Source organism: Pleurodeles waltl, chromosome 10 (assembly GCF_031143425.1).
Source record: "Pleurodeles waltl isolate 20211129_DDA chromosome 10, aPleWal1.hap1.20221129, whole genome shotgun sequence".
NCBI classification, from domain to species: domain Eukaryota; kingdom Metazoa; phylum Chordata; class Amphibia; order Caudata; family Salamandridae; genus Pleurodeles; species Pleurodeles waltl.
The window spans coordinates 893,057,587-893,085,382 of record NC_090449.1 but is presented as its reverse complement, the minus strand read 5'-3'; the positions used below and the strand labels follow the sequence as shown (position 1 = coordinate 893,085,382).

The window sequence follows — 27,796 nt, the reverse complement described above, 5'->3', positions numbered from 1 at the left end:
GTGCAGTTCACACTGATTTTTCAGCATCGAATGCACACGCCCCCGCTGTTAAATCACAGTGCCAGCAGCAAGACATAACTCTTTCCGCTTGTTAGTGGAACTCTTCAGAATCTTATGTAAATCTTAAAGGAATTCCACCGTCAAAATTTGCGACTTCCGCCCATCCCTAGATGACACCCCATCAATCTTGTTTACAATCTGAAATGCCCGGGTGGTAAAATTTACATTGGCATGACAAAAAGATAGATCAAAATTGCTTTAACGAACACAAAAGGAACATCTGTAATAAAGATGAAATTAAAAAAAAAGTGATGGCGCAACCTTTCCGAGACAGGAAGCATCCACTACAAGCACTGATTATTAGCAATCAATCAATCACAGGATTTGTAAAGTGCAGCACTATCACCCTTAAGGGTATCTGAGGGCTGAGGGTAGCACCTCTCTGTCAAGCAGCCATGTCTTGAGTCTCCTTCTGAAGTCTGCCAGGGAGGGAGCTGCTTGGAGGTGGAGGGGCAGGCTGTTCCAGGACGTAGCTGCTGTGTAGGAGAAGAAGCAGCCTCCGTTGTGGCTGTGATGGATGCGGGGTGTGTGTGTCAGGTTTAGCGAAGTGCAGCGTAGTTGTCTTTCTGGGATGTAGAAACTCAGTCAATTGCTGATGTAGGATGGCCCTAGGTTGTGGAGAGCCTTGTATGTGAGTGTGCGTGTTTTGAATTGGCATCTCTTCTGGACAGGAAGCCACTGGAGGTTCCGGAGGTGTAGGGGTGATGCTTGGGGAGGGTGAGGATGAGTCTGACCACGGTGTTCTGTAAAGTCTGGAGTCTTTTAAGTAGCTGGGAGGACACTGCTGCATGGAGAACATTGTCATAGTTGAAGTGGCTGGTGACCAGGGCGTGTGTGACTGTCTTTCTGGTGTCAGTAGGGATCCATTTGAAGATTCAGCAGAGCATATAGAGGATATAGAAGCAGGCAGGAGGAGACAATGTTTTTATTAGCATATTAAAGATCTCAGAACCAGCCATAGTCCGAGTTGCTATGTAAGGCTAGCAACGCAACTGTATTCACTGGTAAACAAGCTTCTGCACTGATGTAATGTTCTAACAAAATTATTACCATGCAAGATTTGTGTAAACAATTGGGAACTTTCTTCATCACAAAAATTGTAAAGCTGTACCATAAAACCACTGCGGCACAAAAGTCTGACACCACAGGGCCCATCCATAGTACTACTTAAGTGCATGAGAACAGCTAATATTGTTTTTCTCTGAATGCCTTGTATGAATTATTCTTCAAAATCAAATCTGGCTCGTCAGATGTTGCTTGTCTTTTGTCAGTGTTCCAGCTTCTGTCTTCGCCATTTATTCTAGAAGACCCTGGCTTGATCAAATCATAACTGAGTATGGATGCTATCGCCAATGTATGGAAGGGAGTGGTAGTAGCCTTATTGAAGAAGGAATCACTCAACAGCTCGTGGTTGATAACGGTCTACCTATTACTCTTCTTCCATTTTATGGCAGTCCCTTAGAGAGTATAGTGACTTAACAGCTCTCTAGCTATCTTGCTGGATGAATGACAAATCAGCTAACGTCTAGGTGGAGCCACAGATACAAATCTGTCAGTAGGGTCACATGATTTGAGACACATTATGGATGATGGAGGCATTGCAAGTCTGGTCCTGAAGATCTCTCCACTGTGTTTGAAATGGTGAACCATAATGTCCTGATGACCCAGCAGGAGATCATAAGAACAGCTACACAATGGGTAACATCACCTCTGCAAGGATGAACCAAATTGGTGCACATAACTGCATTCTTGTCCGCAAAATCTAATGTAGCTTGCAGGGCCCCCAAGATTCCTCAACAACAGACATTTTTTAGTATCTATATCTAAATCGCTATCACAGTTTTTTGGCTTCTTGGTCATCTCCTAGGTTGACAACACCCAACTGCTGATTTGTTTGGAAGAGATGAGCTTTACACCACAGAGAGTTTTGGGAACTCCCTTAACGCCACCTGACTCTAGCTGAGCAGTTATTTTCTTAAGCTCAGCTGGGACAAAAGGAGATTCTGGGAAAAATAAACAACGTCAACAGGACTTCTTTTTTTTCCTCAATGGGTACACCCACCTGGCCACTTTGTGAATGTTGTATCACTTGGTAGCTTTATCAATCAGAATGTTTCCTTTCAGTTTCAGATAACTAAGGTTACTTCACCCTATTTCCACACCTTCACTAACATCCAAAAGCTTGTCATGTCAGAGTATTTTCAGGACATGTGGTTTTACAATTGACCACATTATCCCCAATTACCTCATTATTTGACAAAAAAACTACTGAGTAGGACAGCTCTTTTCAAAATACCTAATGAAACCAATTTATATGTCTTACAAATGCCTTCTATGTGGTCCATGACACGAATATTAAGCAAATGGAGGAAGAATTGAGGAACAAGCTGTGAGTTGGGGGCTTGACAGGTATTATGTTGACTGTGGTCAGTTGGAGGACTTACCAAAGCTTGACAATATTACTGGGCGTCCTAAATTCAGGTGCTGAACAAGTGGGTCCATTAACAGAATACAGAGCCATTGGATAGACAGAATAGACTTGGTATGGGGAGATGTCTTATTTACATTTCATTTATGAGGAGATAGGTAAGGCAATCCTGTCGGCAACCACAAAAGCAGTGATTTAGGCCTTGAAAAGGGCCATCGCAACAGTGAGGTGGGAAATTGTTTTGGCACAAGAACCACTGCTGTGGAAATTGCATTAATGAAATTTGAAGGATGGTGCGAGTGAGGTTTCCAGAAATGGGAACATGTACTCTGGGTGTGAAGGGTGTAGATTCTGGCAATGGAATCATACTGGCACCTCCATGTGTGGGAAATTACAGGCACAGGGAAAATTAAGACAGTCATAAAAAACAGGAAGACTACAAGTTATCACATCAGTGACTATCAGTATACATAGCTCTGACATGCTCTTGCCTCAAGTGCAATTCACACAGTAGATCTGCCTGAGGTCATTAACATGGAAAGAAAAGTTCTGGAAGGGCCGTTCACTATTAAATAAAACAACCAGCTATCAAGGCGGCCTCAGGAAAAAATAAGATAGGGCTGTAGGTCCTTTGGAGAATAAAAGTTGGGAAGCAACCTTAAAATATCCGAGGGAGGTGGCATGAAAAGCTAGTCTAAAGGGGGCATAGTCAAAAACAGAAGACTGTACGAGATTAAGCTAGCAATGGATGACCATTGTGTACAATGTAAAATTAAAAATTGAATCTTTATACACATCGTGAGAATCTGCATGTCTCACACAAGTATTCTGTTCAGAGATTGAAGACATACTGTTGGCAGTAGTGGAAGTTGGCAACATTTTGTCCCACAAATGTAAAATGGTGTTGCTAAGCCCAAAGGTAAGGCTGACCATCTCCTCCCTTGGCCTAATGGTGGACAAACAGGCTATACCATGCAAATAGGGGAACACACGTTTCAACAAGAGAGAATTGGTGCATGGTCATGGATCAGTGCATAGGAAAGAGAGATTTATGAAATCAGGAATTACCCCTCTAAGTTCTGGAAGGTGTGGGGGTGCAAAGATGACATACTATCATAGTGATTGAAGAGGAAGACATACATTTAAGAGGTAGTGGGTACCCGAACATGCTGGCACAATAAAGTCTGGCATGTGCCACAGGAAATGTGATGTCAACAAAATGCCCCACTGTCCAATCTCTTCCCCCACTATGAAGTGTTGAGTACTCACAAGTATATAATTCACTTATACCGAATGTGTAAGAGACTGATTCAATGGACCTTTGCATGGATGGTTTATGTTAACATGCAAGATAGAAAATGTTCTGTACCCAGTAGGTATTTGTCTTGTGCATGTAGTGCTGTAGATTAATATGCTATACATACTTGATCCATCTAATGTTGGGCTCAGACGTGCAACGTGTTTTTTTACGAAGAAGTCTTCAAGTCACAAGACATAGAAGAGAAATACCAAAAGAAGAGCTTGTGCAAAGACCAAAGCCTTCTGGGGAGGAGGTTAGGAGCATGTTAATCTACAGCACTACATGCCACGAACAGATGCTTACAGGGTAAGTAACATCTTCTGTTTCTGGCATGTAGAGCTGTAGATACACAAGCTGTGCACAGATTGTAACACAGTCTTCCCCCAAGTGCTGGCAAGCTAGCAGATGCAGGGGAAAGAGAAAGTGTATAGAGTATGGCTTGGCCAATTCTAGCTTTTTGGCGAGCTAAGAAGTCCACACATTAGTGCTTGCTGAAAGTGTGAGGAGTGGATCGGGAGCTGCTTTGCAGATGTCAGCTACAGGATGTTGTCCGAGAAAGCTCCTTTCTTTCAAGTGGAGTGAGGTCTAGACACTAGGAGGTAAAGGCAAAGACAGAGACTGTCCGGATACATCTGAACAGCCAACGTGTGATGCACACTTTGGAGAGAGCAGGGTCTTTGTGTGGCTTGGAGAAATAAACAAAGAATTGATATGTCTTGCGAAAAGGTTTTGTTCAGTCAATATAAATACATGAGGACTCTTTTACCATCTAGTGTGTGGAGAACCCTCTCCGCCACTGACTGTGGGATGTGGGAAGAATACTGAAAGTTCTATGGTCTGGTGGAAGTGGAAAGACGAGACAATCTTAGGGAGTTTGTCCTAAGGACCATCCTATTTGTATGAACGTGGAAGAAAGGTTTTTGAAGAGTGAAGGCCTGTAGTTCCCTTAAATGCATAAGGTGGGTGATGGCCAACAGGAAGGCTACCATCCAGGAGGGATATGTAAAGGGCATGAGTGAAGAGTTTGCAAAGAGGGCCTTTAAGCCTGGTGAGAACTATATTGAGACTCCACATGGGGTGGGTGGCGCCCTGGGTGTAATTACTCTTTTGAGTCCCTCCATAAAGGATTTAATGACTGGAAATCTAAAGAGTGAAGTGTGCTCTCTGTTCTGAAGGTAGGCAGAGATGGCAGCCAAATGAAGTCCAATAGAGGTATAAACAAGGCTTGTCTTTTGCAGGTGAAGCAGGTAACAGACACTATTTGGACTCCTGCTGTGAGTGGGTTAATGTGCCTGGAGGTGCAATAGTGCCCAAACCATTCCCATTTACCTGCATAGCAGGCTCTTTTTGTAAGCCTATGTGCTTCCTTTGAGGATAATCATACACTCCTGAGCTAAGTTACAGTAGCCAAATTCTAAGACCTCAGGAGCCAGATATCAAGATTTAGCAGCTTGGGGTTCAGAATCCAGAGAGTGCCCTGGCTCTGTACAAGAAGGTCGGGCCAGTTAGGCATCTTCTTGTGAGGTACCAGGGAGAGGTAAAAAAAGAATAGTGAACAAGGGCTGTCTGGCCCAGGTTGGTGCAACTAGAGTGAGTCCTAGGTGCTCTTGCACAGGAGCATGTGTAACCTGGCGTGGGGAACTATGGCAATGTAGGAAGCCATCATGCCAAGAAAACACATAATAGTCTGTGTGTTGGTCATCTGTCTGAAAAAAGAGGGTGCAATGTTTGGAAAGCTTGGATGCACGTTGGACTGGGGTAGGCTTTCTCAGACATCTGCCCATGATGAGGGTGTAACTCAGACCATGAAGCAGGTTGATAGTGTATTGAGAGTGTGTCCGACACAGCTGTTGTATTGTATTCATAACCAGCCAGACCAAATAAGGGAAGACATGGATGTTATTCCTTTGTAGATGAGCAGTGACCATGGTCAGACACTTTGTGAACACCCTGGGGGCGGTGGTTACCCCAAAGGGCATCACTTTGAACTGGACCACTTACCACAAACCAAAGGTATCAGTGGTGTGCAGGGTGGATGCAGATGTGGAAGTAGGCGTCCTTGAGGTCAAGGATGGTCATGAACTCACCTTGCTGTGATAGAAGGATGACATCATGGAGTGTCTCTGACGGGATGCATTTGTTGAGGGGTCTGAGGTCGAGTACGGTTCTGAAGGATCCACTCTTCTTGGGGATGAGAAAATAAAGAGTATACTCCCTTGCTATGGTAGTGGAGCAGCGCTAGTTATATGGACCATTTGTGACAAAGTGCATCTACTTCCACCTGGAGGAGGGGCTGGTGTTCTTGGGAGAGGGTGTGACTGCAAGGAGGGATGCTGGATGAGGTGAGTTCGGGGCAGTATTCCCGTTTGATGACAGACAGAACTCACTGGTTATTGGTGATCTCAAGCCAATGGGCAAGAAGCTCCTGCAGTATTTCCCAACAGGTGTAGCGTGATTGGGGGTGGGAGAGGGAGTCACTGTTTAGTGGTGGCAGCGGACTTAACTGCAACACCTCTAACTCTGCCTCTGGAGTTATTGCTCTTGTAACCTTCACTAGTGAGACCCCGCAAGAATGTCTTGTTGGTGCTGCTGCATCTGATGGGAGACAAATGCCTCTGGAATAGTGGTTTTGGAGCCCCCTCTATAGCTGGAACTTCAAAAGGACCTCTGTGCAGAAGGCTTCTGGATGTCTCCTATTGCCTTTGCATTGTCTGTGTCCTTTTTTAACTTTTCCAACATCTCATTAACCTGCGGTCCGAAGAGGTGCTCCCCCATCGATGGGAGTCTGAAGAAATGCTGTTGTATCTCTGGTATGAAACCAAAGACATGCAGCCAGGTATGGCTGAATCAGGATACTAGAATTAAAGCCTGCACTGCGGTGTCAGCTGAGTCCAGGGTACAGTGGATGGTGGTGTTTTATATAAGCTTCCCCTCCGAGACAAGCTCATGTCCCCACTATCACTACTCATATGGAAAATGATGGAGGAGTTCTTCCATCTTATCCCAGTGAGCACAATTGTAGTATGAGAGTAGGCAAATGGAGTTGACAATCTCTCTAACAAGAGGAGGGGCATTGACAGTCCCCTGTAAATTTGCGGATTTTTGTAGCATTTAACCACCAGGGAGTCAGGTGGCAGTTGGCCAGACTTTGCAGTCGGTCAGAGAGTGCAACCTTGTACTTTTTAATCAACCGTGAGGGTTACCACTCTAGCCTTTACAGGGTCTTTAAAAGGTATCAGGTATAGTTCTCTGCATGCCTTTAAGCATGGGGAGATAATGCACCTACCTTTGGGTAGAGGACAGTGTCTCAACGAGAAAGTACTGATCCTTGTGAAGGTCTACCTTGTTGAAGGTTGTAACTGTGTTTATAACCTTGTGGTACAAGGGGGTATCATCAGTGCGGTGGCTTTGCAGGGAAAAAGTCTGGGCCTGTGTCTGCAGGTGGGTCGATGTTGTAATGGTTCCATGGGTCATTCAGGTCAAAAGGTGCCTCATATGGATTAAGGGGATACACTAGGCTACCTCCCCCATAAGAGGAGGTCTGCGATCCCTAAGTGTGACTAAGGAGTCAGTGGTGGGAACGAAGGAGGAGGTATGGGTGTTGAGGTGATGCTGGGCTAGAGCCCTTGTCCCATGCTTTCTGAGTTTATGTGGAGCAGTGGGTTCCTGTGCAAGTTCTTCCTCAAAAGTTTTTTTTTTTTTGAGGGACCTCCTCCTAGAGCTGAAACAGGATAGGTTGCTCCTGGTTCTCCGACCCCACCACTGAAGGGGCTGTGGGCGACAAATGTTTTGATGAGGATGAAGGTTTTTGGACCTCCATGGCATATTTTAAGGCTGCTTCCCAATCTTTATCTTCCAATGGACCTACATTCCTCTCCTATTTTTCCCCTGAGGCCACCTTGATAGTTGGTTGTAAAATTCACCAGTGTTCTGTAAATAAACTGTATGACTCCATTTATGAGTGGCCCTTCCAGAACTCTTCTTTCCATGGGAGTGATCTCAGGCAGATATAACATGTCAATGGCACTTGAAGGAAGGGTATGTCAAAGCTGTGTATACTGATAGTCCAGCATTTGTGATAACTTGTAGTCTTCCTGTATTGCATGACTGTCTTAATGTTCTGTGTGTCTGCTACATTCCCAAGCTTGGAGCTGCCACTATGGTTCCACTGCCAAAACATAAACCCACCACCCAAAGTATATGGTCCCATTTCTGGAAACCCCACTCTCCCATCCTCCAAATTTCACTGATGCACTTTCAACAGCAGGGGTACATATCTCACCCCACTGTTGTGATAGCCATGTTCAAGGCCTAGCACACTGTTCTCATGGTTGCAGAGAGGGCTGCCTTACTTATGCTCCCATAAATTAAATGTAAGTTAGACTTCTCCTCCATGAAAAGTCTATCCTGCCTAGCAGATGGCACTGTGCTCTGCTAATGGACCCACTTGTTTAGCACATAAGTAGGAAGTAATTTTACCAAACAACACTCATCCCTCTAACTGACTACAGTCAACTCAATACCTGGCAAGCCACCATCTCACAGCTTGGTCCTCAACTCTTACTCCAGTTGTATAAAATACGTGTCAAGGACCATGAGATGGGCATTTTGTAAGGCACGTAAATTTGGGCATATCAGTTATTTTGAAAACAGCCGTCCTATACAGTAATGAGAGGTACAATTTCCTCCACCTCCTCAGATCTTCCTAAAACTATGTAAGGACTGGTCACTCAATATACTTAACCCCTGTCCAAACAATCACAAGTTGAAGTAGACTGCATCATCTGTTGAGATTCTGTAAAAGGACCATTGCATCAGGAGAGGAAGACAACTGCACCGGAGCAGATGCAAGGTCTCATTGTAGGAATCAAAAACAAACCTCTCTCTCGGGCCACGGTGTTCCTCAGTCACAGGAAGTTGAGTGCAACCTCTTCCTGGAACTTCTTCAATATCTGATTACACTAGAGTCTACTTATCAGGTTTGGCATTTTACGTAACCTGGTAGCCAAAGTCAACACTTTTTCTTGCCTTACGAAACAGCCCTTCAGACTGCCTTCTGGGCTTCCTCCTCTGCTCCACAACCAAACTCCATTAGATCATCTAGGCTCACCTGTGGTCCTTCTTCGCTTCTGAACCACTTTCTGAGGACTCACGGGCCACAGCAGCATTTTCCATTTCCACAGCATGTGTATCTACAGTTATACATTCCACAAACTGAATTTTCTTTGCTATAAATAAAAAAATATTTTTAACAAAATGATATTGAGGTGGTTGTGGCATTTCAAGTGACCACACCAGTAATTATAGGAGGGGACACTGTGTGCTCAGAGGAATCGAATTAGTGTACTCCCCCACTGACCACTTGTAGTACAGAGAAGCGAAGAAGTGATGGGCCGAGTCCCTGAAGACACAAATGAAGAGAGTGATTTCTCTTGTGTCGTCCTGCTGTGGAGCAATGGAGGAATGAGTATCACTACCTCACTACTGAAAGAATAGTGAGAAAGCTAATGGAAGAACTGAAAAGATTCAATTGCATATTTGGATTTAATGTTGAGAAATCACAGGTGTTACACGTAGCCATAATACAACAGCAGGCTTAGGAGTTACAAGGACATTTCCTTTTTGAAAGACACACCATAAAATATCTGAGAATACAACCCCCCCCCCCAATTAAAACTTAGGGATAAAGCAAACATAAGGCTCTGACTGCAAGAAATTAAGAAGGTTTTGCAGTCCTGGCACACAGGAGGACTCTTGAGTGTGGCAAGTTAACTGCAATATAGATGGCATTACTTCCCAAGTTTTTGTTCCTATTCTTAGCTCTGCCAATACTGCGGATTGCAGTCAGGAGTAAACAAATCCAATCGGTCCTTAACTTATACAAGTGAAGAAAACCCCAAGACTCAGACTGCCAAGAGTATGGGCATGGGCCATCCTCATCTTTCAATCTACCAGGTCTGGCAATTAAGTTATGTTGTGAAGCAACGGAGATACGAGTCAGAGAAGCAATGCTGCTTCATAGAGCAGCTCATATTAGGAACAAACATATTGAAGATTACTTGGTTGGAGAGAAATCATTGGGCCTGGGGCTCATCTTTCTCTTCAATTAAAAGAGCAACATTGGCAGAATAGGACAAAGTAGTTTTGAAACTTGGTTTCACTTCATTTTTCTCTCCATTTACCCCTAAAGTTTGTAATCAGAACTTTACATCAGCTCTGGATGGAATCAGCTTTTCAGAATGATCAAATAGAGTCTGCATATAATTGGGTCATTTATATGATGGGTCAGGCATCAACTCACACTCAAAACCAATAACAAACTAATTGGATAGAGCAGAAGGCTAAAGACAACACTATTATCAGGTTAGAGATTAGGCACCTCATATGACAATTAGACCCCTTGTGACTAGGAACCTGTGTAAGCTTCTTGGAACCTCTGGTAAGGCAGTTAAAAAAAAAAACAAGCTGTCGTAGAAAGTGGGAAGCAGAATCAGGGTGCTCATTTTCAAAGAAAGGACTAGGTAGTTATTTATTACCAAACAAACAGCTCCACAAGTAACACGGTAGGGAAAGAAGCTACGACCAAAACAGCCTTATACTGATATTACACACTGCAAAAGCCAAACTAATGAAAGAAGGAAAGAATGAATGAATGAATGAGCTATGAATAGGATAGAGAAATGCTGGCAGGACTCTGGGAGATCAGTACTTTGACATATATTTTTTATTTATTTATATATATAAATATAGCACTACCAAGACCAAGGAAGGTATATTGTTGCTTTACATAAAAACAGGGAACTGTGGCAAAAGATACATCCAGATAGTGAAAGGTGAGACAAACAATCATACATTTATTAATCTAGAGTTCATATAGGGTCTAGCAAGGTGAGGCCTCCTATGCATGATAAATAGGCATATAAGCAGGCAACCCAGCCAAAGTATTTCTGAGTCAAGTTGCTGAAAGGATGCTCTGGATACTCGACACTAGAAAAACCGTGACCCACGCCCTCGTCACGAGCCGCCTGGACTACGGCAACACCCTCTACGCCGGGACCACAGCCAAACTCCAAAATCGCCTGCAACGCATTCAAAACGCATCGGCACGCCTCATCCTCGACGTACCCCGCAACAGCCACATCTCCGCACATCTGAGACACCTGCATTGGCTCCCAGTCAGCAAAAGGATCACCTTTCGACTTCTCACCCACGCACACAAAGCCCTCCACAACAAGGGACCGGAATACCTCAACCGACGCCTCAGCTTCTACGTCCCCACCCGCCTCCTCCGTTCCTCTGGTCTCGCACTCGCTGCCGTCCCTCGCATCCGCCGCTCCACGGCGGGTGGGAGATCTTTTTCCTTCCTGGCGGCCAAGACCTGGAACTCCCTCCCCACCAGCCTCAGGACCACCCAGGACCACTCCGCTTTCCGGAGACTCCTAAAAACCTGGCTATTCGAGCAGCAGTAACCCCCCCTTTCCCCTAGCGCCTTGAGACCCGCACGGGTGAGTAGCGCACTTTATAAATCCTCCAATACCGACATCAACCCTGCAACTCCTTAGGGCTACAAGATGATACAGTGAGACGGCCCCAAGAAACTTGGCAGGGGCATCGCCACCATCTTCAAAGAAAGCATCCGATGCACTGTCACTAACGATGACCTCATGCCTCTCATGGAACACCTCAACTTCCAACTACAGACCAACACCAATACCACAATAAGAGGCATCCTTATATACAGCCCCCCGGGGTCCCAACCAGCTTTCTGCGATGCCATCTCTAACCTCATTGTACCATTACCCATCGACTCTGACTACTACGTCCTGATTGGCGACCTTAGTTTCCACATCGACGACCCCAATGACATCAACTCCACTACCCTCCTCGAGAACATGAACAACAATGGCCTCACTCAACTGGTCACTGAACCGACGCACAAAGCCGGTCACACTCCTGATGCTGTCTTCACCACCAGTGACAGAATCAAATTCCGCCACTACACAGAACTCACACGGATCAACCACACCATCGTCCTCTTCCCGATCTCCGACGCTCAGCACGCCTCCTCAAGCATCACAGTGCCTCCAATTGCAGCTGAAGCAAGGTAAATGAGACACAGTGGACACAGACACTCAGCACCCACAAACCCAAAGCATCATCAGATCTTGACCAAGCCAACCAGAACTTCTCCACCACATTGAAACAAACAAAAACTAGCAAAACCTCAAAACACGTCAGCTGGTACACCCTAGAGCTCAGAGCCATTAAGCGCAACTGCTACCAACTCGAGAAACAATGGCGCACCACAAGGACCCCCGCCTACAGAGCTGCCCATAAACAGCCCTCAGCAACTACCACCTACACATCAAGGAAGTCAAGAAAGCAGCCATCCCAGCCCACATCAACACGGTAGCCAACCACATGATGAAACTCTTCAAAATAGTCAAGGGATTCTCCAACTCAACAGCCCCAGAGAACACCATCCACCTCTTCCAAGAGTTCTGCAACTCCCTCTCGGCAAACTTCCACACCAAGATCGCCTCCATCTTCAACAATTTTGACCCCCCCAACCCACGTTTCTCAACCTCAACCAATGCACACAAGCTGAATTATCACCACCTGGCCTACACTCACCACGGCCCTCGTGTCTTCCATCTACTCCGGCGACCCCTGCCCCACCTACTCGTCATCCCAATCAGCATTCATCAATACCTCCATTTCCATGGCAGCCTCGTGGACAGATCGAAACACGGAGAGGTCAAACCCCTCCTAAAGAAGCCTTAGGCCAACCCCAGCGATCTAAAAACGTATTGACCGATTTTCCTGCTTCTCTACTCGGCCAAGGTACTAGAGAAAGCTATCAACCAACAACTCACAAATAAAACCACCTACTTGATGCCTCACAATCAGGTTTCCACGCCAACCACAGCACTGAGACCGCGCTGATCGCTGCCACAGATCACATCAGATCTCTCCTTGACCACTGAGAAACTGTGGCCCTAATCCTCCTCAACCTCTCTGTTGTTTTCGACACCATCTCCCACCACACCCTCATCGACAGACTCTACATCATCGGCATACAGCAAAACAGCCTCAAGTGGATCACCTCTTTTCTTACACGCTGCACACAGAGCATCCGGCTGCCTCCCTTCACCTCAGAACGCAAGTACATCATATGGGGCATACCCCAAGGATACTCCCTCAGACCAAACCTCTTCAACACCTACATGAATACCCCCTTGCAGACTTCGTCAGATCACACAGACTCAACATAATCTCCTATGCTGACAATACTCAACTAATGCTACTGCTCACAGAGGACCCCTCCAACATCAAAACCGACTTCCACAACACCATGACCAACGTAGCCATGAGAGATGAGAGACAACTGCCTCAAACTCAACTCCAAGACAGAAGTACTGATCTTCGGGAAGAGCACCTCTTCTTGGGACCACAGCTGGTGGCCAGCAGAACTTGAACTGCATCCCACAGACCATGCACGCAACCTAGGCATCACCCACGACAACAAACTGACCATGAAATGACAAGAGAACACAGTTGGCTCCTGTTTCCACACACTTTGCATGCTCTGCAGAATCTTCAGATGAATCCCAGTCAACACCAGGAAAATCATCACCCAGGCCATCATCACCAGCCACCTCGACTACTGCAGCAATCTCTACGCAAGCATCTCCTCCAAGCTCCTCAAAGACTCCAGACGATACAGAATGTGGCAGCCAAACGCATCCTAGACCTCTCCAAATGAACCCATATCACCTCCTACCTTAGAAACCTCCACTGGCTCCTCATCTAGAAGAGATGCGAGTTCAAGATCCTCACGCACACCAACAAAGCTCTACCCAATCAAGGACCATCCTACATCAATCATAGACTGAACTTCCATCTACCCTCAAGACACCTGCGCTCCTCCTCTCATGCACACCCCCCTCAGCCCCCACCATTCATCATATCCGCAACGGGATCTGCTGGTATACAGTAGATACAAAGGAAACCCACTTGGGTCTACGGCCGTGTGATAGATTTCACTAGACAGGAAGACATATAATAATAGCGTGATGTGGCAGACAAGAAAGCCAGTGGTGGTCTAGTGTCATCTTCTGAGACACTTTTAAATGAAAGAAGCAATTAATTCTGCACATAAGCAATGGGACATGTGTGAAGTCCATGTACCTCTTCACAGTGCAGGGATACAGATTCCTTCTCAGCTCACCAAATTACTGTGGCATGCCACTGAATAACATTCCACTTAATAATTTCCGAGCTAGGAAGAAGTCTTCCAACCGACTGTGATTCTTCTCCTAGGAAAAGGGCTAAATCATGGAATCAGCTTACCACCCTGCCAGACTTTCGACGCTTATAATGCCCCAATATGCAACACACTACACAGTTAAATTCAAGTCGACAAGTAGTTTGTGAGAGAATTATGAAGGCCTCAGTAAAGAAAGTGTAGGCCAGCAAGCAATCCCAAAACCTGTAAGATGTCAGTATTTGAAGGTGGCATCAGCAGTAGTCTGATGTAACAGTAGGGTAGATTTTGTTAGGCCAAACCAGGGGAATAGCTATGTAATATACTGTGTTGTCTGTACTGGAATTGTAAATTACAGGAAACTTTGTGTGGCTATGTAAGCATTCTGCCCCATACTGTTCGGGTTTGGGGTTGCCAATGTCTAGTACCCACTTCAGGCAGAGTATCGCTAAAAGGTCCACAGACTTGTCCAGAATGCCTCTGACTAGTCAGGAGATAGGTCTCTGGCCAGGTCCAATAGTAAACAGTCTTTGAAGTAATAGGTACATGTATTGTTCAGTGTCAGTGATTTCCCAGAGGGACTCCAGCTCTGCAACCAGTCGCCTGTGTGTTAAGAACTTTCCCACCAGAAGGCCAGTTTGTTCTGACATTATATCAAAGGGAATCAGAACTCCACCCCGGAACGAGTCATCTGTGTAACATACTACTGAGTCCTCCCATATTCCCACAGCACCACACCCTGTGGCTCATCGGGAAGCATGTATGCCCTTGAGGGTGATCTCTGAAGCATAAGGTGTGACTTATGGGGAGACCAGCAGTGCCCTATGATAGTGATTATAGGCTGTCACTATCAACTTATTTGTGGCCCTAGAAGGGTGGATTTAGGAAGGAAGATTTCAGGGAGAGGGTTTGAGTGCTCTGTTCATCACTGGCACACACTTCTAACAGGTTGTGTCCTGCCAGTGTGTGGGCTGACCACTGAAGCTGCATTGCCAAATAGTAATGCTCAAATATTGGGGCCCTAAGCCCTTCCTGTTCCGTGGGAACCTGCAGTTTAGCCAGTGGAAGTCTACACTGCCCTTTGTCCAAAGTAGGTCCCCCAACATGTTGGTTATGGTGTGAAACAAGCTACGAGGTACAGGAATCAACAAGGTGGTGAAGTAATAAAGAAGGTTCTGTAACACTACTGTTTTGGTGAGGGCAACCCACCCCTCGCCAAAACTGCGAGACAACGACTGAGGGAGGATACCGCCTTCAATAATCTTACATCCAGCGAAACTTAGCTGGCATGATATATATTAAATATAAGGTATCGAAATGTGGAGGGTTCCCATGTTATCTGCTAAGTGTTTTCCTTTTAAATAATTCTTAGGGCAGGTGTCATGCAACTGGTGAGGCACGATTTGGTCAAAATAACTCTCAAATCTCTTTTGATTGTATTTCTTTTTCAGTAAAGAACGTTTTTTATCATAACACAGAGACTTTGGTAAATAGGCTGATGCGCCAGACTTTATGGCCTCAACAATGAATTAAAAGTAGTTAACAGAAGAATATGTGGAATAGCAAGCTTTTAATCATAATCTGCAATAAAACTAATTGAAGTATTGATAAATAACAGGAAGAGACAATATGGTGAGAACTGATTACAAAAACGTAATAAACAAACTCTGCAAAGTGTCCCCAATTTGTTGATGGCCTTCCCTTGATGAGACTCACTGTATAAGACAAGATGGGTTGCATTTCATAGCAAAAAGAGATTAAAGACCCTATTGTGACAGCTATAAAGGAAAACAAGCATTCATTCTCATTCACATGGTTATCCGGATATTTTGGCAATATGTCCAGGAATGTTTTCACATTAACATGTCAAATACTTACCACTAAAACTGATAAGTGCAAACTTCAAAACAGTATCCAAAAGAGTGAAGTATCTTCTGCTTTTTAAATCTGTGAATGAGGGACTTATATAGAGTTTCTGTTGATCCATTAAGAGTATGTGCCTAGACTACAGTTCTTGTTCTTCCCTCCTTAGTATGACAAATATTTAAGCGGATTCACACAACTTTAAATTGACACTCCAGGCAGTGATTCAAGTCTGCTTGATCCTATCTCTACAAATCTCAGTGACTTCCATTTTCAAACGAAAAAGGACACGTTTTGCATAAACGGCAGAGCGATTAAATCTTTTTGCCTCTTATGAACTTCTGCTCTACTTGCAGGTGTGATCTTCAACCATAAGATCCATGTGTTTGCACGTCAACCTACCTTTTTCCATCAAAACATAGAACAATTTTTATTCCCACAGGAAAAGTCACACTAAAACAGACCCAACAAAAACCACCTCCTCTTGAATTCAAACATCTGTACTCACAACGAGTTTTCCACTACACAGACTACAGCAACCTCTTTCTACTTCAAAACTAGAGGCACAGCAACACTCATCAGTTTGACTTGTATCCAACGCTGGATGCCTGAATCTTGTATGTGCAATCTGCTAGTCCCTGTATTCTAGTTAACAACAACTATAATTTAAATTCTGAAAGGTAATTTGGAAAGCTCTTAACAACAAGTTACACTCCCCTATCCCTTTCAGAGTGTATCACCTTTTAGCACAACGAGAAGCCAACCAACTCCATTGTTGGTGGAGTAATTGCTACATTGGAAGCGACTGTTTGATTCATCATACCACAAAACTTTCAGTCTCTACTCATTTTGAAAAACTGCTGAAGATCTGGTTCTTTACTAGAATACTTAATTAAATGTTACACACTGACCACCCTGTTCACTCTTAAATATGTGATTTGAGATTATGTGCTATTATACACCTAGATGACCTAGACATGAAATACAGATAAATAATATAATGATTTAAGATTAAGAAACAAGTTGCACAGTGGCAGTCTTATGCCCATCTTTCACATTACAAAGGAGTTGATTCACCTTTCCTATCACACGTCCACAAAGAACTCTTCTATTTGTTGTTTTAGAGCTGTCCAAGCAGGATGCATTTAAAGGAAAGGCTTGCTGTGATTTATTGCAAAGAAGTCTCCATATGGCCTTTTAATTCCACAGGCAAGCTATGGTCAGACTAAATGCGATCCACACTTAGATAAGAGTACCCTGCTCATGAGTAAAGACTCCTCCTCCAAATAAAGTGTTGTTATTATGTAAAGGGAGTGTGTGTTAGAAGCTGGATTCGCTACTCAAAAACACAAAAGTGGCGTCTGACCCCAGGGCGTATGCTGTACAAAGCTCTCACTGTTGAAATAATTTTCTCAACTTTGTTCATTTGTATTTATGTATTAAAACAGTTATATATTAAAATTCTGTACAGCAATCATTTGGTGGAAACTGACTAGTCAACATTCAGTCTCAGATTTCATATGCTACAAATGCTTGTACACCTGAATCAACATTTAGGAAAACCAATTTAAGAATAAAGCTTACCTGAGAAGTGTCAATGTCACCAGGAGACAATAGGCTGATTTCATCTGGGGTGGTAACAGAAGAGCGAGTAGTGCGAGGAGTTCGAGGGGAGGGAAGAGTATCCCATGCATTATACCCACTAGGTGGTGGAGTTGGCATTTGAACACCTGAACGTTGGCAGCAGTTTTCAGCATTGAACATCCATGCTTCAAGTAATTTTTCCCTGTCCCAGTCTTCAAAAAGTGAGAAAACAGATAGTAAAATGTGTCAGCTAATGCACAATGACATGACCATACAATTAAAGATAAGTTACAAGCCATACTTCTGAAAGGAATTAGAATCCCCTAATAACATCCCACTAATGACACCAACTGACTTTAATCTCCCCATGGACTGCACTGCAGGTAGACAATTCACCTAGATGCCATTTATCAACAGCACTAAAGACAATGAAAATCTCAAAAATATCTTGCACTTATGGATCCATGGAGGATACAAAGCAAGTCAAGGAAGGAATTTACCTTATTTTTCAAAACCCACTACTTCTAGTGGTCGCACTGTATATACTGGTCTTTCAAAATGCATTGTAACATTCCATTATTAATATAACACTTGAGGATTACAATAGGTCTGTCAAACATAAAAATGTATCTTATCCACAGCTATTTAGGCAACCACTGTACCATAATGAAATTCAAAAATACAGACTACTTTGAGATGAATGACAATGCTGGAGTCACACTAAACAGGCAACATTATAGCTTTAAGACTTCAGTCAATAAGGAGGACACTAATCAAACTACAAGCTCAAGAAAGGATGATGTTAACAAAACAAAGCTAGTGAGGAAAAGTGCTAAATTCTGGAAAAACGTTATATTAGATAAGGCAGTCCTGCTCGACTATACTAAATTAAGCCAATTTGAATATAAAAAACACACTCATTCCCTTCATTGCACACAAAACATGGAACAATCTCCCTCAACACATCAAAACCTTCTTGCTCACTTCTTGAGTTCTGCAAGAGGCTGGAGAACAGGCTCTTCGAGTAATCCCCCCCTCCTCCCCCCTCACTCCCTAATCTCCCCACACCCCATAGGCTACCACATGCCAAAACACCAGCTCAAGTGCCTGAGTGCCTGGATACCCTCACAGGTGATTACTGCACTATAAATATCGTCATAACATCCAACGGGTAACCTTTATGAGCGTTTCTTATGATGGAATAACATATGCAAATCCTGACCTCCTGAAAGAAGTATTATCAGGTGCCCAAAATCAAACCAGAGCACCAACACATCACAAAATATTTCTTACAAATTCTCTTGGTACAATTGGTGACTGGCCAAAGAAATGTGGTATTTTATAAGGTGTTAAAAGATGGATTGGCCTCCAGATTGCAAACATTTTGAAGCATCACTTAATGGTTATTTATGATGTTTAGGACAACCACAACAAGCTCATTATCTTCTCAATGATGCTTATGTTGTGTCTCAAATGTCACTATTTCATTTTGCTTACTTCTCGTGTGCAGCCCCAGCAAGCAAACCAAACTCTAAGGTTACAATTTACTTTAAGGCTAGTTACCTGCACTAGAGTCCTACTACCTCCGTCCAATAACTTCTGAAGGAGGAGCATGCCTAGATCAAAGGCGTAATGTCAGCGACATTCAGCCTTGCAGCTGGAAAGTTCCTGTACACCCAGATATCAGGATTCACATGCATTTTGTGCCACAGTGATGACCACCCAAAAAAAAAAAAAAATAACCTTGCAGCTGGAGCCCACCTATGGCACTGATGTGAATATCCTGTGCAAACAACTGGGTGTTAGGTATGTGCAGTGGAAAATATTGAAACAAGGTTGTTTACATTTTGTATTTCTAGAAACTAAACATGAGTAACTTAAAGCTTAGCCAGTGTTCATTTGTTAGGACCTTATTTAGGTCCTTTGATCACAATGTTGACAGAGAAGCTAATGATATTTTGCAGCTATGTACAATTGTGCCATTGCCTTTTTACTGCTTTGAGGAGAATTCTTACGTGCAATCTGTTAAAACATATATCAGCACTATAGGGTTAGTAACATGTGAAAATAGATTGTGAGCCTATGCTGATAAAATCATACTTCTACTTATTAGCCCTGTGATGCAAATTCCGATCATACTGAAAAAGAAAATGTTATATAGACGTGTGAGGACATATTACACAAAGCCAATTCTGTTGTGATGCCCATAAAAAAGTTACTGACTTTGGAAAGGAACTGAACATCCAAAGCTGGAACGGCAAAATAACAAATTCAAATATTTGGGTATCTTTTTTCAATAGACTTCGAAACTATCAGGAAACCAAGTAGGTTTTCTCTTTTCACTAGACTTACCATGAGTCCCCTCTCCAGGGTCAATTCGGTGTAGTTCAGTGGAGTGGTTATCTTCAACACTGTAAAGGTCCTAGGGGATACCTGATCGTTCTGGTAATTCCTGGCTGGAGAGATTTGCTCTGTAGCAGTAATCTAAACCTAGAGTCTTATCCTGGTGTTTTCATATGAAGTATTTAACTGATGCAGCATATTTGGAAGACCCTAAATGGATCTTTAGGTATTTGGATCAGTAGATATATTTTGAATTCAGGAGTAAAAACCAGGGTAGCCGCTAAAAGGGTGCAAGAGTACATGGCTAGTATTGCTAAATACAGTTATAGGGTTGGTGCAAGGGCAATATGGTGAAGGGGATAAAGAAAGCCCAGGCACCACATCTATTTAGAGCCAGGGTTGAGAATGTAGAATAACCAAATTCAAGGGGTCTTTCTTTATTTTTATACAAGAAAGAGCAGATTCCTAACAAGTTTCAGGGTTACCGAATGAGGGGGAGTTTCCCAACTTGTCTTCGCAGGAGAGGAACTTCTGGGAACATTTGTAGAAGACCTGGATGTTTCAAGGGACATGCAAAACACTAAACAGTGACAGACTCTCAGGAACGTAATATTAGGTATTCTTGGAGTTAGTTATCAGCCAATTGCTGGTTGTATATAACAAGTTCTTTAGTAAAAGGAAACTATCATAAACAATGTGAGAGTCATTTGGAGTATTTATTGAAACCAGGAAAAGATCAATTGCCAGGAATGTGAACCACTGTTGAGGAGTGAGTGAGGTAGAAGCCAACATACCAAGAAAGATCTCAGCAGATCATTTAAGAATGATCCAGAGTGATCACAAAATTGTTAGTGGAGGAATAGGCAGGCTGTATCCTAGAGAAGAATAGGATAAGGCTACTCTTATGATGACTGTAGCTTCTAATCCGCAGGCTCTTTCCCATTATCAGTGTGTGGATATTTTCTCTCCTATTAACAGGGCATGTACATGATTTAAATGCATGATGCCTTACAAAATCCATGGTATTTATTTTTGTCCAATGCTTCAGGGATTGGATGAAGGGTGTTGATACCAGGAGTAATGGAGTCCTATAAAGGTAACTTTCTCATATACATTTAAAACACAAGGGAAGAGGAAAATGCAGTCCAAAAGATAAAGGAAGGGCACTGCAGCATCAAGCAGATTAGACTTAAGAAAAACAGGTAACAAAACACTTCTTGGCCAAAGTTATCCATGCTCGGGAGACCATCTGGAAAGCATAATGTTAGAAGAATGCCTGCCAAGCCTGTCAAATGTTTTTGATGACCACCTTGGTTGTGGAGAAAACGCTTCAGGATCCAATGACCACTCAGTAAGTTTTTGCAGGTGTCCATCTTAACACCTAACTCGGCCAGATGTCAAGAAAAAGTCATTACAACAGACTCTGAGCAAGTGAGCTGAATGATTTTGATTGCCAGCCATCTGGATGGAGCCCTTCTAGAGGGCTGCTGGCAGCCACTATAAAATGTAGTACTTCCTCTACTGGCCAATTCAGTATTAAGGCAAAATTCAAAGCCACAGGAAATTGAACTCATGTTTAGCAACTGTAAGAAGAGATGTAGTGCTCATTCAATGAATGTGTTTGTTGTGTGGTTGATCACTATTTGAATTTTACTACTAGAAAGATGGCTCACTGCCAGTGCAACTGCCTCCTGGTGCACGATTTCTATCTATGTGGACAAATCTGATCTGACCTAAACAAACAAAGAGTTCTCCACAGTGAACCACTTGCCCATAACTAAGAGTTGCTTCTGACCTCATGTTGTAGACTGGGCAAGCGGCAGAGGTATTTCCATTATCACAAGATTGTGACCAAGCATGAAGGATGGGGCAGGTTTGGAATGAACACTCAAACTGATAACAATACTCCACCAGGTGAAGTTGTAGGGAAGAGATGTGGAGGCTGGTGTTACGAACAATCAATAAGCCAGACACCTCTAGTGCTAGAAGCCTGGTTACCAGGCTAATACAGACTTCTTTCTCAAGAAATGATCCACTGCTGGAAGTGGAAAGTCTTTGTCAATGCCACATCTGGACTATCCCTGATAAACTGAATCCTCTTGGAGGGTAGAAAAGATAATTTGGGGTATCTCAAAGAGAACCCAAGACCGAATAAGGTGTTGAGTTGAGATCAGTTATAGACCACACTCCACTGCCTTCCTTGATGCAGCTCTGACTAATATAATTGTCCAGTTAGGGGTTTGTGGTGGAGGACCTTTTGCCAGAGAAAGGCCATGTGCCCTTTCAAAAGAGCTGAGAGTCACGAAAAACTCTGATCTCAAACCATGAAGTAGATAGTTGTGTTCCATTCTTGGGAGATGGGAATGTGGAAGCAAGTGTTCTCAAGGTTCAATCTGTCACCATTCTGGCCTGTGGCCAGACACTGAGCCAGAGACCGCATCCTGAATTTCTGTAGGAGAGAAAAAGATTTAGATCATTGAAATAATGAATGTGGCGGAGAGCCCTAAAGGAAATACTAAGAGTCTTTTCGAGGTGTGGGTCTTGCTTTGTTATTCAAAAAACAAGGAGCGTTGATCCTGCTGAAGTTCTTAGGTTGTTGACTGTGGAACGTGACAAGTCAAAAAGTCAAAAAAGTGCAGAGCTTAAAATAAAGCTAATATTTACCTATGGCAATGGAGTGTTGCACAGAGATTAACAAAATCAAATATCGACAACTTTGCATATTCAGAGATGAGAATACCAATATGGCATGCACTGTATACATACTAAATACAGCTGCATGGACTAGCAAGAGAATACAAGTTATTTATATGAATGTCTCAGCATCCTTAATATAGCCCGGATATGTTGTGAATAAATAGAAGTGTCAAGCTCAGAAAGTGAATCATCCTGGAACAGAAATTTTATATCAAACAGTATACCATATGGTTGCAATTTAAGATATCAAAGACAGATGGCTCAAGTGGTGAAAGCATGCATCATGAACACTTATTAGTTCATGTGTCAATAATGAACAGAAATGGTGTTGAACTCTAGACTTTTGGAATTATATCAGGAAAACATACAAACAGTAAAAGCAGACACTTCACAGCTATATCAAAAAAGCAAATCCAGTACAGATACCCACTTACTGTTGAATTTAAATGATCATGATTGCTTATGCTGTGTTCCTTACAAAAAAGTGGTCAGTGTAGGTACGGACACACAAAGCACCAAATCTGAAAAGTAGCCTTGTTTATGTATGCTATAGCATCAGTGAAATGGCAAAGGGTCCTGTTGCCCAGTGGAACACCCAATTTCCTTTCAGTATTTTAACCTACATCGGGATGTGAAATTTTATAAAATATTTACTTGCTCAAGGAACTAAATGCTTCAGCAATCCACTGCTTCCACTTTATGACATGTAGATAGAAGGAAATTATGGCAGCAATCTCTAGCTATGTGAGAGCTACGAAAAAGGTTTCTCTGATTATGCCAATGCTAATTCTAGGTCAGCGAATCTAGTAAAGCTCTGTTCTTGGCTCAGATTCTACTTGTAGCACAGTTCCCGTGCTTGCCATAGATAAAATACTCTGTGCTACACCAAAGAATGGAGATGTACAAGCAGATAAACTCTGCAAAGTCTTGCTAGAGTCAAATTACTATGGGCTATCAACGCATGCAAGTTTGGCTTATGAATGCAAACGTCTGTTTTCCACTCATAAAAAAATGTACTGGCATGAAGAGTTTTGAGCTAGCAAATCTACTCGGAGGAGGTGGAAACAGCCTGACCAACCATGGAAAAGGTCTGAAATGTACTCCTGAAGAGGACAGGAATAAAACATTTTTCAGGATGGGAAGGGAGCTGCTCAATAATGGGAGCAATATTTTCCTCCCGAAAAAAAAAAAAAGTAAGTAAAGTGAGTTTGCAGCAGCTCTACACACTTTCACGTGCAAATCTACACGTGTATATTTCCTCAAGTGAAAATGCATTGCTCAAACGTTCGCTACGTCCATGACTGGTGACCTGCGATTGTCACAATTTTTTTTTAAATAACCAATTTTATTTCATTTCAAAGTAAAAAACATGACAGTAAGTACATGATAGCACCATTGATTGAGGCAGGTCAGTACATTTCTTGCAATTGTTAACACACTCTTTTTCCCTAACCAGAACACTGTAACACCACTCAAAAATGCAATGCACGGTGGGCCTGCCATCTCCCCCAGGTTTTGGAGGGCAGCCACATGCCTGATAGATTGGCTTTTCTAGTTGAGAGCACCAGTCCACCCCGACTCGCCATCTCAAAATTAACAGCATCACCGGGCTTCTCCAGTGTTGTGTAATGTCTCTTTTGGCCACCAGGCACGCAACCCCAACAAATATTCAATCATCTCTTGGTGCCCCCACCTCCTCCAGAAGGCCCAACAGTGCCACCCTCACAGTCAACCCAATCGAACGCCTTAGGATCTCAGAGATCTCCTGCTCCAGCCCCATCCAAAAGGGACGCATCCAGAGCACTTCCAGGCTACATGCAGTAGGTCCGCCTCTAGATGACCACATCTCAGGCAGCCAGTAGGGGTCGCCAGGCATATGCGTTGCAGGCACCGCAGGGATATGTCATGTGGAAGTCATTTATCTGCACCATCCTCAACCTGGCGGATATAGCCAATTCCCTGAGCGCGAGATATGCCTCCCTCCAATCGTCCTCATCCACCTCTCCCACCCAAGTTGTCCACCTGTCCCACACCTTGGCAAAGCCATCTGGTGCGTTAGTAATCAAGGAGCTATAAATTTGGGTAATTGGACCTCTCCTCAAGTGCCCTATCAAAGGTTTCGCCTAAAGAGGGCTGTGATTGGGAGGGGGGGGGGATACTTTTGGCCGCAGGTGGGCCCGCAGAGCTTGGCACATTTGGAGAAAGTGGAAAAACTGGGTGTTGATTAAGGCATAATGTTCTTTCAGCTGCTGGAAGGACATCAGACGGTCGCCACTGCATACATTCCCCTGGTCGGTAATCCCAATGCCTAAAGCACTCCAACTGGTACAACTACTGGAACCATGTGCCCTGCCACAAGGGTGTCAGCCTAGTAAGGCGCCAATCCCAGCCCATCAGCCGCAAGGCCGCCCTCCAACACCGCAACGTCACCAGAGTGCAATCAGGGGCTGTCTGGGGAACCGGACCATCATACAGCAATCCCAACAGGCCATCGAATCCTAGGTGGCGGAGCTCCAAGTGATAGACCAGGTCATCCCAGCCCCCAGTAAACCACTCACTGACCGGAACCAACTAGGCCAACAAGTAGTAAATGTAGAGGTCTGGCACTCCCAGTCCACCCTCGTAGGGAGATTTCTGTGCAGAGCTAAAGGCCACGCGATTGTGCACTCCCGCCCATATAAAGGAGAAGATCTTGGAAGTGAGGGACCGGAACCAGACGAGGGGCACCAAATAGGGAAGGTCTGTCAGGACATACAAGTAGAGGGGGAGACAAATCATTTTAAAAAGGGTGTTGCGACCCAGTGGGTTCCGGGGCAGTCGACACCAAAGGGTCAGGCCCCCCACCTGAACACGGGAGAGGAGCTGGAAGTTTAATTGCCAAGCCAGAGATGAAGACCCAAGTATCTGAAAGCATTTCACTTTATCTGGATATCTGGACACCACTTGTTTCTCCCCACGGCTTCTCACACCTCCACCAACAGGGACTTCCTAGGAATCAAGTGCAGCCCGAGGCCTCACCATACAACGTCAGGAGCTCAAGACAGCAGGGGCCACCCCAGAAACACCAAGACGCCATCTGCATGTAAGTACATTCGATCCTTGTGGCAGGTGCCCAACCCCCAAACACTAATAAGCAGATCGCAACGGAGGAGGCATGCCAGCGGCTTGATGGCTGGGATAAACAGTAGGGGGAGAGGTGGCAACCCTGACGTGTTCCCTGCCTAATCAGGAAGGGATCTGATAGAATACCACTGAACAGCACCTGTGCCGAAGGGTCATGGTAAAGAAGATGGATCATGTTCCTAAATGTGGGCCAAAGCCCATTCGCACCAGGACCTCCTCCAGAAAGTTCCAAGCCAGGATGTCAAAGGTCTTGTGGAAGTCCACCAGGAGGAGTGCCAACCTGCCGACCAGTCTTTCCGCCTGAGAAAGCGCCACCTGGACCTACTGTATACAGTAGTGCGCGCTCCTGCCCGGCATAAACCCGCATGGTCAGGATGAACCAGGTAGGGCAGTGTGCATGCCAGTCGGGTAACCAAGACCTTCACAAATATTTTGATGTCTGCGTTGATGAGTGAAATGAGCCGGTAGGATGAACATTGGTCCCGGGGCAAACTGCCTTTAGGTATGAACACGTCCGTAGCACAGTCAAGGCCAGGGGCGAAAGAGCCGTGCTGGAGCACCTCTTCATAAGCATTCACCAAGTGAGGCACCAGGTGAGGGCAGAATCTCTTGTAGTATTCAACAGGATATCCGTCAGGCCCGGGTTTTTCCTGTACTGAAGCGCTGAAATGGCCTCCACCACCTCCTCCTCCTCTGTCAAGGGTAGGTCCAGATCTGCAGCCAAGGACGTCGGAATGGAGGGCAGCGGAATATCCCCCAGAATGGGGTTTTCTTGTTCAACCATGGCCTGGGGGACCTGTGCATAGAGGTTCTCATAATAGAAAGCAAAAGTGTGTGCAATCGCCAGTAGGTCCCTCCCGTATGATGCCGATCTGGTCTCTAATGAGTGGTACCACCCGTGTCGAGACATCACGAGTCGCCAGCCAATAAAGCAGTTTTCCGGTCTTATCGCCCAGTTCATATACTCTGAGTCGAGGCCTGCCAACATTGTCTTGCCTCAGCAAGAGACAACTTGAGGAGCTCGGCACACGGAAGGGCCAACTCTCTCCCCAGCTCTTCCCTATCTGGCTGCCGGGCTTGATGCTCCATATCTGCCATCTCACCCTCCAGCGCGGTTATGTGCTGAGATTGCTAGGCCTCCTGCCGCCTGACATATACCTTGATGATGCCTCTCAAGGAGGGTTTGCTCGCCGTCCAGAGGGTCCCCGCCGAGGCCACCGACCTTTTATTCTCCCTAAAGTAGTGCCCTAGTACCTGGTTGATTAAGTTGACACAAGCGGGTCTTTCATGTAACATACACTAAAGCGCCACATTGGTTGCAATGTCTGCGTGGGGATGCCCCAGCCCAACAGGACTGGCGCATGGTCCGAAATACCGTGGCGAGAATCTGCACTGAGGTCAAGGCCAGGAGATCCACAGCCGGGAGCCAAACCAAGCCTATCCGCCCCTCTGTATGCTGAGCCACTGACTGATGGGTGAATGCTCTCATCAGTGGGTGCCAAGGCCGCCACGCATCACAAAGGCCCAAGGAATACGCTCATGTTGAAAGGCACACTCATCCGTTCCAACGGCCCAGATGGGGGGGCAGTAGGGGTATCTCGGATCAGATCCGGGACCGCATTGAAATACCCTTCTACAATTGTGGTATCCTGTGGGAGGGATAGCAGCAAGGTGCATAGCCCTGCCAGAGAGGGACGAAGAAGCTGCGGAGGAACACAGCACGAAATCAGGTTTACCTGTCGGCCCGCCAGGCGGCCCTCCACTCCGACGAATGTCACAGGTTTTAAGGCCTACTTCTGTAAATTCTTCAGAATTCCAGAAAGTTGGTATCTGCATCATAAATTCAAAATTATACACTTTTTAAAAAAGAATTATGATTTTCATCATTAATTCTTCCAAAAAAAGGAAGAACAGTTTGCAACAGAATACACACGACTAGTACAACATTAGTTGACAATGATCAAGGTGGATGTAATCCAGTGACATACTAAGGGTATGGAAATTGTGTATGCTAGGGTACATAAAATCATACACTTTTGTCACTTTCTTTACAAATAGGGCCCACATTGGTTTTACACTCACTCTACAATGTGTTCTTAAAATGCACTACAGTTTAGTGGGTCTGTCTCTG

General features: G+C 44.4%; 1 protein-coding gene across 5 annotated transcripts in view; it reads right to left on the bottom strand.

Annotated features, from left to right (window-relative positions):
• Positions 1-27,796, bottom strand: part of ANKIB1 (ankyrin repeat and IBR domain containing 1) — a 379,415-nt gene that overhangs the window by 274,551 nt on the left and 77,068 nt on the right. For all 5 annotated transcript variants that reach the window (XM_069211633.1, XM_069211632.1, XM_069211636.1 and 2 more), the window contains exon 6: positions 17,503-17,714. In XM_069211633.1, the coding sequence (XP_069067734.1) occupies positions 17,503-17,714 (212 nt within the window). The remainder of the gene's footprint in view (positions 1-17,502; positions 17,715-27,796) is intronic.